General features: G+C 31.2%; 5 protein-coding genes across 5 annotated transcripts; 3 read left to right on the forward strand and 2 right to left on the reverse strand.

Annotated features, from left to right (window-relative positions):
- Positions 1–22: 22 nt before the first annotated feature.
- On the forward strand, positions 23–3,243 carry PPL_02820 (PH domain-containing protein; the record flags this gene model as incomplete). Its single annotated transcript, XM_020573798.1, has 8 exons — positions 23–185; positions 408–444; positions 1,143–1,224; positions 1,315–1,455; positions 1,543–2,361; positions 2,439–2,666; positions 2,787–3,078; positions 3,212–3,243. 8 exons carry the CDS (start codon positions 23–25, stop codon positions 3,241–3,243), a joined length of 1,794 nt encoding a protein of 597 aa, XP_020435870.1.
- A 321-nt stretch (positions 3,244–3,564) lies between these two features.
- rps30-2 (eS30 family ribosomal protein) lies at positions 3,565–4,265 on the forward strand (the record flags this gene model as incomplete). Its single annotated transcript, XM_020573799.1, has 2 exons — positions 3,565–3,568; positions 4,072–4,265. 2 exons carry the CDS (start codon positions 3,565–3,567, stop codon positions 4,263–4,265), a joined length of 198 nt encoding a protein of 65 aa, XP_020435871.1.
- A 112-nt stretch (positions 4,266–4,377) lies between these two features.
- Positions 4,378–7,385, reverse strand: PPL_02822 (uncharacterized protein; the record flags this gene model as incomplete). The annotated part of the gene is made up of 10 exons (XM_020573800.1): positions 4,378–4,412; positions 4,500–4,729; positions 4,817–5,031; positions 5,121–5,475; positions 5,569–5,665; positions 5,763–5,890; positions 5,955–6,190; positions 6,261–6,749; positions 6,860–7,189; positions 7,284–7,385. 10 exons carry the CDS (start codon positions 7,383–7,385, stop codon positions 4,378–4,380), a joined length of 2,217 nt encoding a protein of 738 aa, XP_020435872.1.
- A 279-nt stretch (positions 7,386–7,664) lies between these two features.
- Positions 7,665–8,812, reverse strand: PPL_02823 (prenyltransferase; the record flags this gene model as incomplete). The annotated part of the gene is made up of 2 exons (XM_020573801.1): positions 7,665–7,878; positions 7,986–8,812. 2 exons carry the CDS (start codon positions 8,810–8,812, stop codon positions 7,665–7,667), a joined length of 1,041 nt encoding a protein of 346 aa, XP_020435873.1.
- A 751-nt stretch (positions 8,813–9,563) lies between these two features.
- Positions 9,564–14,324, forward strand: PPL_02824 (calcium-binding EGF-like domain-containing protein; the record flags this gene model as incomplete). Its single annotated transcript, XM_020573802.1, has 10 exons — positions 9,564–9,606; positions 9,674–9,726; positions 9,794–10,082; positions 10,190–10,528; positions 10,620–10,916; positions 10,980–11,250; positions 11,558–11,646; positions 11,712–12,065; positions 12,135–12,539; positions 12,613–14,324. The coding sequence occupies 10 exons, from the start codon at positions 9,564–9,566 to the stop codon at positions 14,322–14,324; spliced, it is 3,852 nt and encodes a 1,283-aa protein (XP_020435874.1).
- Between the last annotated feature and the right edge of the window lie 17 nt (positions 14,325–14,341).

The following is a 14,341-nucleotide window of genomic DNA, read 5'->3' on the forward strand; positions in this document are numbered from 1 at the left end:
TTTTTTAAGGGTAGATTAAATTATGTTTAATATTAGATTTAGTAGTAGAGTTTCACCAGCGGTACTTTTAATAATGGTGTTGTTGCTTGTGGTGTCAAATGCGGAATTCAGTGGTTCGACCTATGAAATTTGTATGGAAGCATGGACAACTCAAAGCTTAAAGAAATTCAATGACTATTGCAATAGTAAAACAATTAATTTTTGGAGCTGTCACAACTATCATCTAAGAATGATTCCTATACTCAAAAAGCCAAGAGAAGATGCAATCAAATTTTGTGAAATAGCAAAAGATTTTATGTGAACAGCAACAAAAAACAAAAAACAAAAGATATCTTTTTTTCATTTCAATAATCTTTAAATAAACTCTATAAAGTCACTATTAGAAGGTAAACACCAATAACCTATAGGTTGTACACATCATCGTTATAACCATGAACCTACAATGTATTTTCACCATCACACACACGTATATTTCTTTTTACGTTTATGCATACTATTATTATTTACTATTTATTTTATTTTAACCTTTAATAGTAAGAATATTAGTTGTATGTAGAAGAATGAATTCATTTTGACTTTGCAGCAAGCATGAACATTATGTTTGACTTTTTTTTTTTGTAAAAAAAAAAATTGTGATATGTTTGATATTTTTCAGTGTGATATTTCCTTGGTTTTTAAGGTTATAAAATGATTCAATTTATGTGAATAATTTTTTTGGTGGTTGTTGTTATTTATTATTTTTTTAATTTTCATTTTTATTTTTTTCTATGGGAATGAACTGTTGTTCAAATCAATCAACTAATTTCCAATTAACCAAAAAAAGAAAAGATAAATCAATAGCAATAACCATTACGGAATATCATTTCATAAAAAACTTTAATTAAAACAGCAAATTCCCAACTTCACAAGTAAAAATAATATAATCTTGAAAGATTGACAAATTAATATTGTTAAAAAAAAAACAACAACAACCTATAGCAAAGCAGAGTAGTTATCTATTTTTATATATCTTATAGTTAAGTTGTTTTTTTTTTTTTTTTTTTTTTTGCTATTAACAAGCAAGCAACAATGTTTGTACATATATTTTCCTTTTTGTTTGGTGTGTTTTCTGTTATCATTTGTGGTATATATCTGCTTGTTAGATTCCTAGAGACACTCGATTCAAAGACAGAGAAGGAATATAAAGATATATTAGAGCAAGCTGCAAGAGAACGAGCTGAAAGAGTATAGTATCTCGATTATTATTGTTACAACAATGAATATCGGTTAATTAATCTTAATAATAATAATAATCTACTCTTTACTTTAATATAGAGATTAGATACATCAAGATATGGTTCAGAGAAACGTGGTAAAGTATTCATTCGCACACCCGAAAACAGTGCATCCGACTCACAAGAATGGTACCATTGTGTTTTGAAAGCCAATATGTTATTCCTCTTTAAACAACCAACTGTATGTTTGTCATTTGATTGATTGGATGATTGTTTGTTTATAACACAGTGTTCACTTATTATAATTGTACGTATTCAAACTCAATAGGATACATCTGCAGTTGGTGTTATTTGTTTCGATGGATGTTCGCTAAGTATCATTAGAAATAAGACATCGAAATTCCACAAGAAGAACGGTATCACTGTGTTGCATGCCGAGCGAGAACTTCTCTTCCACTCAAAGATTCTAAACTTTTACTTTGAGAATGGCAAGGAACTAGAGACATGGTATTGGTTCCTCAAGGAAGCTGCCGCTCTCACACTAAAGAAAACACCAGAGGAGGAGTTGGAGACAAAGGTTAGCAAGCAGTTCTTTGCCGACTTGCCAGTGCGTGCCTGTGTACCACTCGCACATCAAGCACCGATCGGCAATATGAATGGGACAAACAACAGCATTGGAAACGGCAGCACTTTGAATAGCATCAATGGAGGTGGACATAAACGATCGAGCAGCAACAGCAGCACGTCGTCGACATCGACATTGACAACGCCATCCGTTATCATCTCACCGAATGGCTCGATAACTAATCAACTCGAGGAGTCGGTGTTACGTGAGCGTAAATCTGCGTCATCGTACATACCTTCTTCATCGTCGTCATCATCAAACACACCAGCATCATCAACAAATTCATCACCACCATTCACATCGACCAGCAACAACAACACAACAAACAACTCATCATCTCCCAATATTAATATAACAGGTGTAAACATCGATCCAAACAAGAGTAAAGTAGTTCAATACGATTGGCTAAATGTATTACTGGGCAGAGTATTCTTCAATCTATATAATTCAGAGGAACTTCTAGCATTTGCATCATCTAAAATCACAAAGAAACTAAACAAATTAAAGAAACCATCTATTCTTGTAAGTTATCTTATCAACTTTGAACAAACTACATACAACAACAACAACAACTTACTAACAACTAAACAAAATAATAGAAAAGTATAACATTACAGAATCTTGATTTTGGACCAAACTTGCCGATACTGCAGGATGCTCAACTTTTGTTCTTAACACCACAGGGTGAACTTAGTGTGGATCTCGTTGTAAAGTATCAAGGTGGATTCACACTTACCATTCGTATCGAAGTTTCATTCAGTATCAGAGGTAGAACTATGACTATACCACTAGTTATATCAGTACTTGTTAAATCATTATCAGGAAGAGTAAGTAGACAGTAGTTAAGTTTTAAACTTGTTTTTTGTTGTTGTTGTTGTTGTTGTTGTTGTTGTTGTTGTTAATCAAGATTAATTAAACATTTACTTTACAAATGTAAAATCAATTAGCTCAATTTACAATGTTTACCACCACCAACTAAAAGATTGTGGGTTGGATTCTACGAAGAACCACAGTGTGAGATTGAGATTGATACATCGATCGGTGAATCAAAGAGTAGTTACTTTAATATGCCAAAGATTGCCAAGGTCATCGTAAACAAACTGAAAGCAGAACTCTTTGAGATGATGGTCCTACCGAATACCGACGACTGGCCACTGCCATCCGGTCACCGACGTAAGAAAGCAAAGAATGAAATACCACCCGCTCAAATCAATCCAACCAATATACCATCAACCCTTGGTAAGTATTTTTAACAAATCATCAGCAAATCATTAACCTTCATTAACCAACTAACTTCTTCTTTCTTTTTTTTTTTATTTTTAAAAACTTCTTATTTTTCTCATAATTTTTATCATCATTTTATTTTATTTAGATGCACCACCAGAATCAATGTTAAATTATTAGATTTTGTTAATTTTACAATAAATATAATATTAATAATTAAAATTAAAATGTTTTAATATCTTGTTATTTGGTAATCACAAATAGTTTGAGATTGTTTTGCTATAGCAATAAAAATAAAAGCCCGGGACGATATTTCGATTTTTATTCTACTACCTCGTTGTTCAAAAATTTTATGTTTGGCGTTATTTTATTTTTCTCAAAACAATTTTTTTGAATTAATTTTGAATTTTTTTATTTTTGAAATTTTTATGCATACAAAATGACGAGTTTAAAGAATTACACAGTCCTTTTACTTACTTACTAACTATAACATAATACAAAATGGGTATGTTTTTCGATAAACACAAAACCCTATTATCAAAAAATAATTTATAATGTTGTTAAATGTGATCATCAGTCAATCAAATCAAAATGCAAATATTATCATTGAGCTCTACACTACTACAAATACAGATTTTAGAAAATATACAGAAACATATACAGATAATTTAAAATTTAGTTATAAAATAATAATCAATATAATTCAACACAGAGAATCAGCAGTGAATTAGAGTTGGGAATTAGAAAGTTAAAGATACTTTACAGATTAATCAGAAATTATAAATTGTAGTGGTGGTAGATGTAGATCAATAATTTTTAGCATTATGATTGATTGGTGATTATAGTATATTACACATTTAAATGTTTTTAATTAGGAGTTTTTATTTTGAAATAGAAAGAAAGAAATTGATTATTAATTATTGTTTTTTTATCATATCAAAAAAATCTACTTTTTATATAATAATCAATTTATATTATTATTATTATTATTTATTGAAATGTAAATAGGTAAGGTTCACGGTGGTTTGAACAGAGCTGGTAAAGTCAGAAACGCTACTCCAAACGTTGAGAAGAAGGAGGTCAGAAAGCCAAAGGTTGGTCGTGCCAAGAAGAGATTGTTGTACAACCGTCGTTTCGTCAACGTTGTCGTTGGTTTCGGAAAGAAGAAGGGTTACAACACTCAAAACGTCCCAAATGTCTAAATAATTAATTTCACCCTGCTCCTCGTAAATAAATTATAAAATCAGCGCTTGAGAATAGTTCGAACCTATCTCTTGTGTGAACATAAAAAGCAATTTACCATTTCTTATTTTATTATTTATTATTCTTTACTTTATTTTTAACATTGTCTACAATTTAAAATAATTTGTTTTTTTTTTTAGAAAAAGATTATTTATTTATTTATTTTATTTATTTATTTATTAACTTTTATTTACTATTATTCTTCTTTCTTGTTATAATTAATGCAATAAAGAAGATTGCAATTGCACTTAGTAAAGTTAGGATGACGGTAGTGTTGGAACTGTTCATTTTCGTTGACACTGAATTGATTGCACAACATTGGAGTTGTGATTCGACTGTATTCAATTCCTGATTTACATAGTCTGTGAAGACTACTATCTTCTTTGATAATATATTTAATTTCTGTAGAACTGATTCTTTTGTTCTATTTTATTATTTTATGTATGATAAAAGTTATTGTTGGTTAGTCAAGACTAGTGAAGATTATTATTTCTTTTTTTTTACTGCTTACTTTTTCTGATTAAGATCTTGTTGATTTATAGTTTGTAGTATATCTATCGATTCAGTCATACTCTGCTGGATTGATTCCAATTCGTCGTGAAGTCGCTTCACTGTTGACTTGACCAACGGCAATTTAGTGGGTGGCGAATGATAGAATCTATCAATCAAATAACCTGCTGAAGGCATCTCGTCGATTTCATATCCAAGTGAATCCATTAAATATTTCTATATTATCAATATAATATCTATTAGTTTCTTAGATCTAAATTCTACCATCTCTCTCTCTCTCTCTCTCTCTCTTTGTACACACATACAGTTGAAAATCTATGAATATTATTAAATACTTCATCCAAGATATCTGTGGAACCCTGTAGTGTTGTAATGATTGTATTTCTGGTGATGGAATCGATGAAGATCTGTGAGAGTTCAGTACCGTTACCAAAGAAACCGAATGGATGTTGACCATAACTCCAAAGATAGTTATTCTTTAGTTTTTCGTGTGGCTTTGAATATCTCTGAGTTGGACCAAGCAAACCTTGTGACGATGCCAATCCAGCTATAATATGTCTATTTACAGATTGTGGTTGGAATGAAACCAGTTGTTTGCCTTGATAGTGTATACCATTGAACGATGTTTTAGTTTGTAGTACTGCTACTGCATCTTGATTACTTTTAAATAGAAGTAATAACATCATTAATAAAAAGCTAAACATTTCAAATATTTAACATAACAATAACATTAACATTCTTTTTAATACATACGCAACATGTAAATAATATTTATCTAATAATAATCCAGAGTTTGTTGATTTCATTGAGAATATATATACTGGTAGTATCTTTGTTCTGTGAACTTGATCTATATTGATATTGATATTAATAATAGGTTATTATTATTAGTTTAAATGTATGTTTTTTGTTTATAATTATATATATATACAAACCTGTTTTCTTACTTAAAACACTTGGTATCTGTGTTACATGATCTCCTATTAATCCACCAGCTAGTACATCATCTTCATTCTTTAGTTTCAACAATAGTTCTTCACTGTCTATATATGTCTTTATCGATGTTTCAAATTTACTAAATAATAGATTGATATTGGTTTAATAATTCTTATTATATAAAAAGTTAAGTTACAACTTACTTTGATTTTGGATTCAACTCAAAACTAGAATGTGATCTAATTGATTTTGAAAAAGCCATTCCTATATGACGATGTTCATGAATCGAATGTGAACCAGTCACAACAGTGACCTCTGAGAATGGAAATATTCTCTTTGCTTCCTTCTTTATAAGATTGACATCTATACTAGTTGCACTACCTTCTTCCAACGGATCATATTCATCATGATCTCTAAATACCAAAACAGGTATTAAAATCTATAGAAACATACATATAATTAGTAATTATTATTTAGAAAAAAAAAAAAAGAGGTTATAAACTAATTACCTTTGGGAATAATGGTATTAAATTATATTTGGAATCGGATAGTATCACATTTTGTATGGCAGAGATAACGAGAGATGACATGTGTGCTTTGATTTCGGTGGGTGATGCACCTTGGAGCGAGGTTCCAGAGTAGCCTGGCTTCTGGAAGTACTCTATCAGTCGTGGCAGAGAGTCGTAGTCGACCGAACCCTCTGAGAGTATCTCCAGTGCCGATTTGTGAAGTGTCGAGCCATACTTGAGTGGACCGGCAGAGAGATCGACCACCAGATAACGACCGGCACCAATCCAAGCAGGTCCGCACAACTGCTCTTGCAACTGATACAAATACTTTGCCTGAATACCCTCCTTAAACATTCTCTCTTTCGCTGGATTGATAAACAATATCGTATAGGTCGGTAAATTCGACGGTAAACTATTCAATCTGATCTCCGATTCAAAGAATGGTTCCAAGGGATCTACTGGTATCAAATAGGTTTCATCATCAACTGACTATAAATAACACATGTTATTATTATTATTATTATTATTATTATTATTATTGTTGATCAATAAAGTTATTATCATGTTATTATATTAGTTAGTTTAATTGTTTTACTTACATTTGTAACAACTGGTATTGCACTGGTTGCAATTGTATGTTCTAATCTAGTGATTGAGGTGGAAGGTAGTGATCTAACAGAGTATGTAATATCGTAGTGTGAACTTAGTTCTTTTGGGTTGTGTACTTTCTCCACTTTTGAATTGGCTCTGTTGTGTATTGATGAGAGATGATATATCGATGTCTCTAGTGAATATACATTATGTATTGTATAAGAGTCTTTCAGTAGATTCTTAAACTGTAGTGGATCCAATCTATATTTAAATGCACCATCCTCTTCGAATCCCATCAACAAAACTTGTATATTAATTCTAATACCACCTGGTTTATCCTATAGTTATTATTTTATTTTAATATAATATTTATTAAACAATTACCTATTCATCTATCATATCTTTCAATCAATAGTTGACTTGCTTACTTACTTGTACATATTTTGTATCTTTATTGTTTGGTAGTTGTGAATGAACTAATCCTGAAAAAGAATAGATTGTTAAAATAACAATCAATATTCTTATTAATATCATTTTTATATATAATACATTAAAGATATCCTTTGTTTAGTTTCTACTACTATCTAATTTATTTGATTATTTAACTACTGATTGATCTGATTGATTGTAATCACTGGAATAAATTAAGAAGTTCACCAAAAATAAAAAATTAAATTAATTTAACACTGTATTTTTTTTAAAAGGTTAAACAAAGATTGTCGATTGACGTGTCATTATTCATGTTACAAATGAATAACAGACTATTATTATATTATGATTGATTTATTTTATATTACTATATTGTATTATTATTTAAAATTCTGTTCTTACACCATAAATGAATGCAATTGTACTTAAACCACCGAAAAAGAAAGCGAATTGACCAGCAGCAGCATCCAAACCCTCCCAATCATTTGCAAAAAACTTTGGTACTAATGTATAGATAATCTTTGGCACCAACATCAATGGTAGATTAATAAAGCTACTTCCTTCTTTCATTGCAATAACATATTGAATTATATATGCACTATTAATGTTGAGATGAGTTGTTTGTTTGTTTAGTTAGTTAGTTATAACTACATTTCATTTAGACTAATCTTTGATGATGATGATGATGATTATACTACTACTTACCATAAATATAATAATGCAAAGAAATAGTTTGATAGCTTTGGTCCGAGAATGTTTGCAAGTGTAACTGCTCGAGCACGTTTGTCATTTGCGATATCACGTGTGTTGTTAATGTGAAGGATAGCTTCGATGATGAGTGCTAGCGGTAGTGAGTAGAGATAGACATCGCTCGATGCAATGTGTGTCTGTGCAATGTAGGTTCCTTGCATAATGAGTGGACCAAAGCATGCTACAATCACCAGATCACCGAGTCCACGATATTTCAATGAGAAAGGCGCCATTGTATAGGTTACAGTGAGTACACCGCCAATCAGAACCAATGGCAGCAGCTGCTCAACGACTACGTGCAGTGGCATTCTACTTATAAGCACGGCAAGCGCTGCCAGAGCAACAAAGATCCAGCCGTAGATCATCTTTTTAATGGTGGCGCGTGACAGACCCAAATCAAACATGGTTCTATCGGCCGATGACTCTGCCTTATCGACACCGTTCGCCAGATCGCAGTATGAATTGACGAGGTTACCAATGATCTGAGTCGCCATAGCACCGGTAAACACAACGGCAAAAGTTAGCGGATCGAAAACCCCGTGGAATCTATAGGCCAATGCAGTACCGACCAACACTGAACTTGCACCAGCTGTCAAACTCCATGGTCTAACAGCAATGAAAGATGCCATCCATTTGTTTGGTGTTGTCTTTGTAGTTGTTGCTGTTTCAGTTGTTGCTACCTTTACATTCTTACTTGAACTAAGCACCGGTGAATGATTCTTCTCTGTATTTACTTTCTTCATAGAGTTATTAACTCTTTCTTTCAAATTTGATTTATCCATTATTTAAATTAAATTTAAATTAAATCAAATCTGACTGTCAATCTAGATTAATAAATAAAATAAACAAAAAAAAAAAAAGTTTAGCAAAAAAAAAATAACTAAATTATCAAACCTTTCAAATATTAAAAAAATCCCCGATAGCTCGAACTCTAACGGATCTTAAAAAAAACAAATAAAAACATTTGTGAAAACTTTGGATGAAAGTGACGAGTCACTTCAATAAAATTTTTTTTTGATTTTTCATCTTAATATTCCTTGTTTTTATTTAGTTTTAGTATTTCAGTAACAATAAATAAAGATCTATTTTTTTTAAAACTGTTTTTATATTTAATTTTTTTATTTTTTAAGAATACAATAATTCATTAATAAGAATATTTTAAAACACAAAAATGCAAATATATTTTGTTCAATTTCAGAAAATTTATTAAATTGCAAATATCTAAGCAAAATGCCGATCAACTTCATCTTGAATTGTAGATCTAAAAAAAAAAACAACGAAATCACAATCCTAATTTGTAATTAAAATTATGCTGGTTTAAAATTAAGATCAGACATTAAGATGAGAGACCAACCTTTGCAAAAAAAAACAAAAAAATCACCCTAGATTTTTTTTGGATATTTTCGGATTTTGTTTTTGAGAATTAAATAGCTTTTTTTTGAAACCCAGTATTCGATCTTTAGGTGGAGTAAATCATAATCAAAAAAAATAACGATTTCTTTTCAATTCAATTATTTATTTATTATAACCAAAATGAAAAATCATATAATTATTATATTTGTTATTAGTTTTTTAGGTATGTTATTATTATTAAATAGAAAATATTTATTTTAATTTATTAATTTATTTTTTTTGCAATATAGTTTTTATAAATGCAGATATACAATTGGTTACAAAAACTGATATGTACCCATCGGTAAGAAAAATATCAACTTTTTTTTTATTAATTGTTTTACTAATAATTATTAATAAATAAATAATAGGGTATCGGTGGCTTGATAAGTTGCGCTCGAAGGTATACTCTTGTGTTTTCTTCTGATCAATTTATAAATTATGGTAGCATCATTTGGCCCAATCAAACTCAATCTGGTGGATTGTCTTTTGGAACCGCTCCATTAGTTTTTACCAATACAACATCACAAAATAATTTGAATTATCAAATGTTTAACATTCAATATACTACCAGTGCCGGTGCAAATCTATTCGATATCCGTGTCACAACAACGAGCGATTCAGCTTACTTTGTATTGGAACCAAACTATAATTGTCAACGTATGTAATAAGTGAACAGACTAAACTAAACTAAATTTTTAGTTTTAAATAAAAGAAAAAGGTAAAATATCGATTTATTAACAAATTTAAATTCAACTATTCTCCAGTTCTTACTCCTGATATGTTGAATCCAGTTGTTGGTGTTTCAGTTTACAATCCAATTGTAAGCGCCCAAACCAATTCAATATATTTACAAAATTTTACTCTAGACCTGATGAACATTAATAATGCTCCAATTATAAGTTGCCAATCTTCAGATATATCCTTTCTTTGTCAAACTAGATCTGTTACAAGTGATGCCTATAAGAATGAACTTTCACTTATCATCCTCCCCAATCCAGATTCAAACTTGCCGTTACCAGAGACATTCAATGTTACTCTCATTATACAGATTCTAGACCGTGTCGAAAAAAAACTTGTCCTTCCAAGTGCATTTCCTAAAAATTGTAAGTACAATTCCTCCCCTATATATTAGATATTAGTTCATCTTCCAACAACCTTCTAACATTAAAAAAAACAAAACAACAACAATAATAGTAAAAAGATCGACCACTGTCACGAGTCTTTCATTTAAGCCAGTCACAGATACATACACCCAGAATTTCCTTGCTATCATACCAGGTGCTTCAATTTTGGTAACTTACAGTAACTTGGATTCCAGTTCAGTGCTGTCTATACCGGGTGCACCATTACCTGGAGCCATGGTTTTGGCAAACGACACCTCTACATCTTTCCTTCAAATTTTTGGAGCCAACACTATATATTCTCAATATTACTGTGATACAAATTGTACATTAGTTGGTCAAAAAAGTTATACTATAGAACTATATCCAAGTATGTATAAACTACATATTCTCTATTTAAATTGCTTTCCTTACTAATATTAATTTATTTTAGATTATACACCACTTTATGTTAATATCACCAAAACCCAAGACCTGATACCAAACACCTTTATTTTCGAAAACAAGGCACCCATTCCTTATATTACTATAAGTTCAATTGTATTCACTACGATCAATCAATTTAATTATGAATCATATCCATTTGGTTATATAGATAACTACAATTATGGATTCACTTCTATCTCACAAGATATATTTCTTGGAGACTATTATGCTACAATCTTTGGAAAACAAAATAGCTCAATAGGAACAAAAGATCGTAAGTATTGAGCTGTATAACAGATTTTGTTTTTTTTTTGTAATATTAATAATTGTTTTTTTAAACTCCTTAGCATTAAGTCCTAATATTAGTTTGGTTTTGGATTCTTTTACTATATATAATCCCACCCCACAGAGCTTTGTAATTAGTTTTCATGCAAAACATCCTCAAGGAATTTTATTTATAAATTATGGAGGTGACAAAATCGACAAATCAAATCTCATCTCTGGAGATTCCTATGACGGATTCTACGAATACCATTCCACCGGATATCCCCAATACCTTCTTGAAACACTCTCTATTATTATTAGATCCCAAACATATTCCGCAGAAAAATATTATGCCAGTGGAGATATTGTTGGTCCAAATTTGGAGAGATTGCCTTTTTTGACTGGTATATGTAAGTATTTAATTTTTTAAAATGAATCTTCAAATTCTTACCTATATATTATATAAATATTACAGTTACTTTTAGAATATATAATATTACCTATTTCCACTTTGAAAAGAATAATATTGATATGAGTGATGGTGGAGATGTAGAAAATGTGCTCTGGATAAGTTTTAATAAAAACGTTCCAGGTGGCACACCAGTTCTCACCTTTGGATTATTCACCCAATTAGATTCCTTTGTTGAGCAAAATACATTCTATGGTGAATATGTCCCTGAAAAGGATATGTACAGAATCGATTTTATCATGACAAACTGTTTTCCAGGTTCACAATCCTATTATTTCCACTCTGCAAATGCCATGTATTTAAGTACAGACATACAGAGTGCTATAGGAAGCAATGCAACACTTAATGTATTACATTCCTGTAAATATTTTTATTGTTTAGTTATATTTACACACAAATTTATTAATTAATAATTTCTTTTAACTTTAGATGGTGATTATTTAAGACCTTCACTTGTAGAGTTAACTACAAACAAAAATTTAAATATTCCACTCGAACTGAATATAACACTTGGTTGGCTTTTCAGAGTCACAGATTATCCAAATGGATTTTTGAATGGTTCATTGGATTTCCTCTCTGACAAGGATTTGAAGATAAATACCATTCGTTTCAATGAAACATCGAGAGTCAGTGGAGATAAATACGATGGATACTATAGTGTTAATTTCACAGTCAATGGCGATACTTGCAGATCGCAAACCTTTATGATTTTAAATTTGAATCTTTACGACCAATACCCAGCACCTTCAGTATTGGGACCCGGAATCTCCTCAATCTATGATATCTATGGAACAGTTTATGAACAATATTTAAATATTACAATCAATTGTCAACGTAAGATAATCTATTTTTCTTTAGAAATATTTTAAATCATTTTCTAATATTTATTTTATATACCCTTCTTTAGTTGCTGTTGATACAATTCTTCCAAAATTAGAAACATTATCATTCACAAAAACAGTGGATGTAGGATCAAGTAATAGAGAGTTTGAAGCAATTTTCTCGATTTCAGATGTTGGTTCAGGAATTTCAGAGAGACATAATCCACATGTCTATATCTTGTCTGACAATCCCGATACATTTACAATCCAATCGACTGTACTCAATTATACCTCCAAATTGGCATTCTACTCTGCCAAAGCACAGCTACCATGGGGATTCGGTCAAAACAATTTACTTTTCTCAATCTATGGTCTCACGGATAATTATTTGAATATTAAAGGATATTCATCTATGGATTTACATAGTGCTGGATTCGATTACTCCATCACCAGACAACAGTCATTTGTTGATCCAATACTTGAGAGTTGCACTCAAATCACAAAAAAAGGTGGACCATTGGTTATTTTTGGTCATAATCTTTATAAACCACAATCAATATCCTTTCAGCTTTTAATCAACTATAATAATGGAAGCAACTGGGCACCTGTTACTTCTCTGACAATGAAATCAGTAACTACACTTAGAACTGACGTTTCACCATTCACGGCAGATTATATTCAAGTCAAGTTTGTTTTTAGCAATCTAGTGGAATCAAATATATTGGATATCTACCCGTTGATTAGAACATTGAAACCACCAAGACCAACAACTACACCGAAACCAACAGTTACGCCATCACCAAATCCAAATCTATGTCCAGGAGAACCAGTTTGTAACAATCAAGGTGAATGCTTGTCAACTGGTTGCAAATGTAATGCTCCATGGTATGGTCCATCTTGTTCATCGAAAGTCAGACCAACACCAATTCCACCACCTGCCGAAAATCCATCAGTTGAATTCAATGTTACAACACCAGATTCACCAAACCAATTGATTACTGCTAAAATTAGTGTAGTATCATTGTTAGAGTTGAATTCTGAAATGATTCAAGTCAATAATTTCACACTTGGACAATGGAATTTAACTTCATCCGTATCCAACGATGACAAGACAACCTACAGTTACTATTCATATTTAAATGGAAGAAATACAATTGTCAACACAACAATCGATTTCTTCAAGAAGGAATCAAACATCACTTTTGCAGGTGGTGTTATCAACATTGTTCCATTCACAATCAAATTCACAATAGCTGTAAATCATTTCGATTTCGTTGACCGACTTTCATTGATGCAAATTACGATGGAGGCAACTATCACCTCGTCAGATTCCGATGCTTGTTCATCAAAGTTCATTGGTGAGGAATCGAATGACAATGTTCAATGGGTGAAGATGAACATCAATGACAACTCGTTGTATGGTAGATTCTTGGATCGTGCGTTGGTTGACAACAATGTCATCACATCAAAGAACGTTATCATTGAAGACGGCGAATCTAAAGACTCATACGATTCTGTCACGTCGAAGATCGGTATTATCATTCCATACTATGAGATCAACGCGATTATAGACCCTGATTTTTCAACACTGATCGATACTAGCTACGATGGACCAAGCAAGACATGCAAAAAGAAAGGATTATCAACTGGTGCAATCGTTGCTATTGCCGTAAGTTGTGGTGCTTTTGCCTGTGCTATGGTGGTAGGATCGATCATTTTCATCAAAAAGCAAAGGAAATTTAAAAGGCAAAACAAAGTTATGAAACAGAAGCTTGAAAGAATGTCAGCAAAAGATTAAATAATAAAATGTTTGCA

The sequence above is a fragment of the Heterostelium album genome (assembly GCF_000004825.1).
Source record: "Heterostelium album PN500 unplaced genomic scaffold PPL_scaffold3, whole genome shotgun sequence".
NCBI lineage: Eukaryota > Evosea > Eumycetozoa > Acytosteliales > Acytosteliaceae > Heterostelium > Heterostelium album.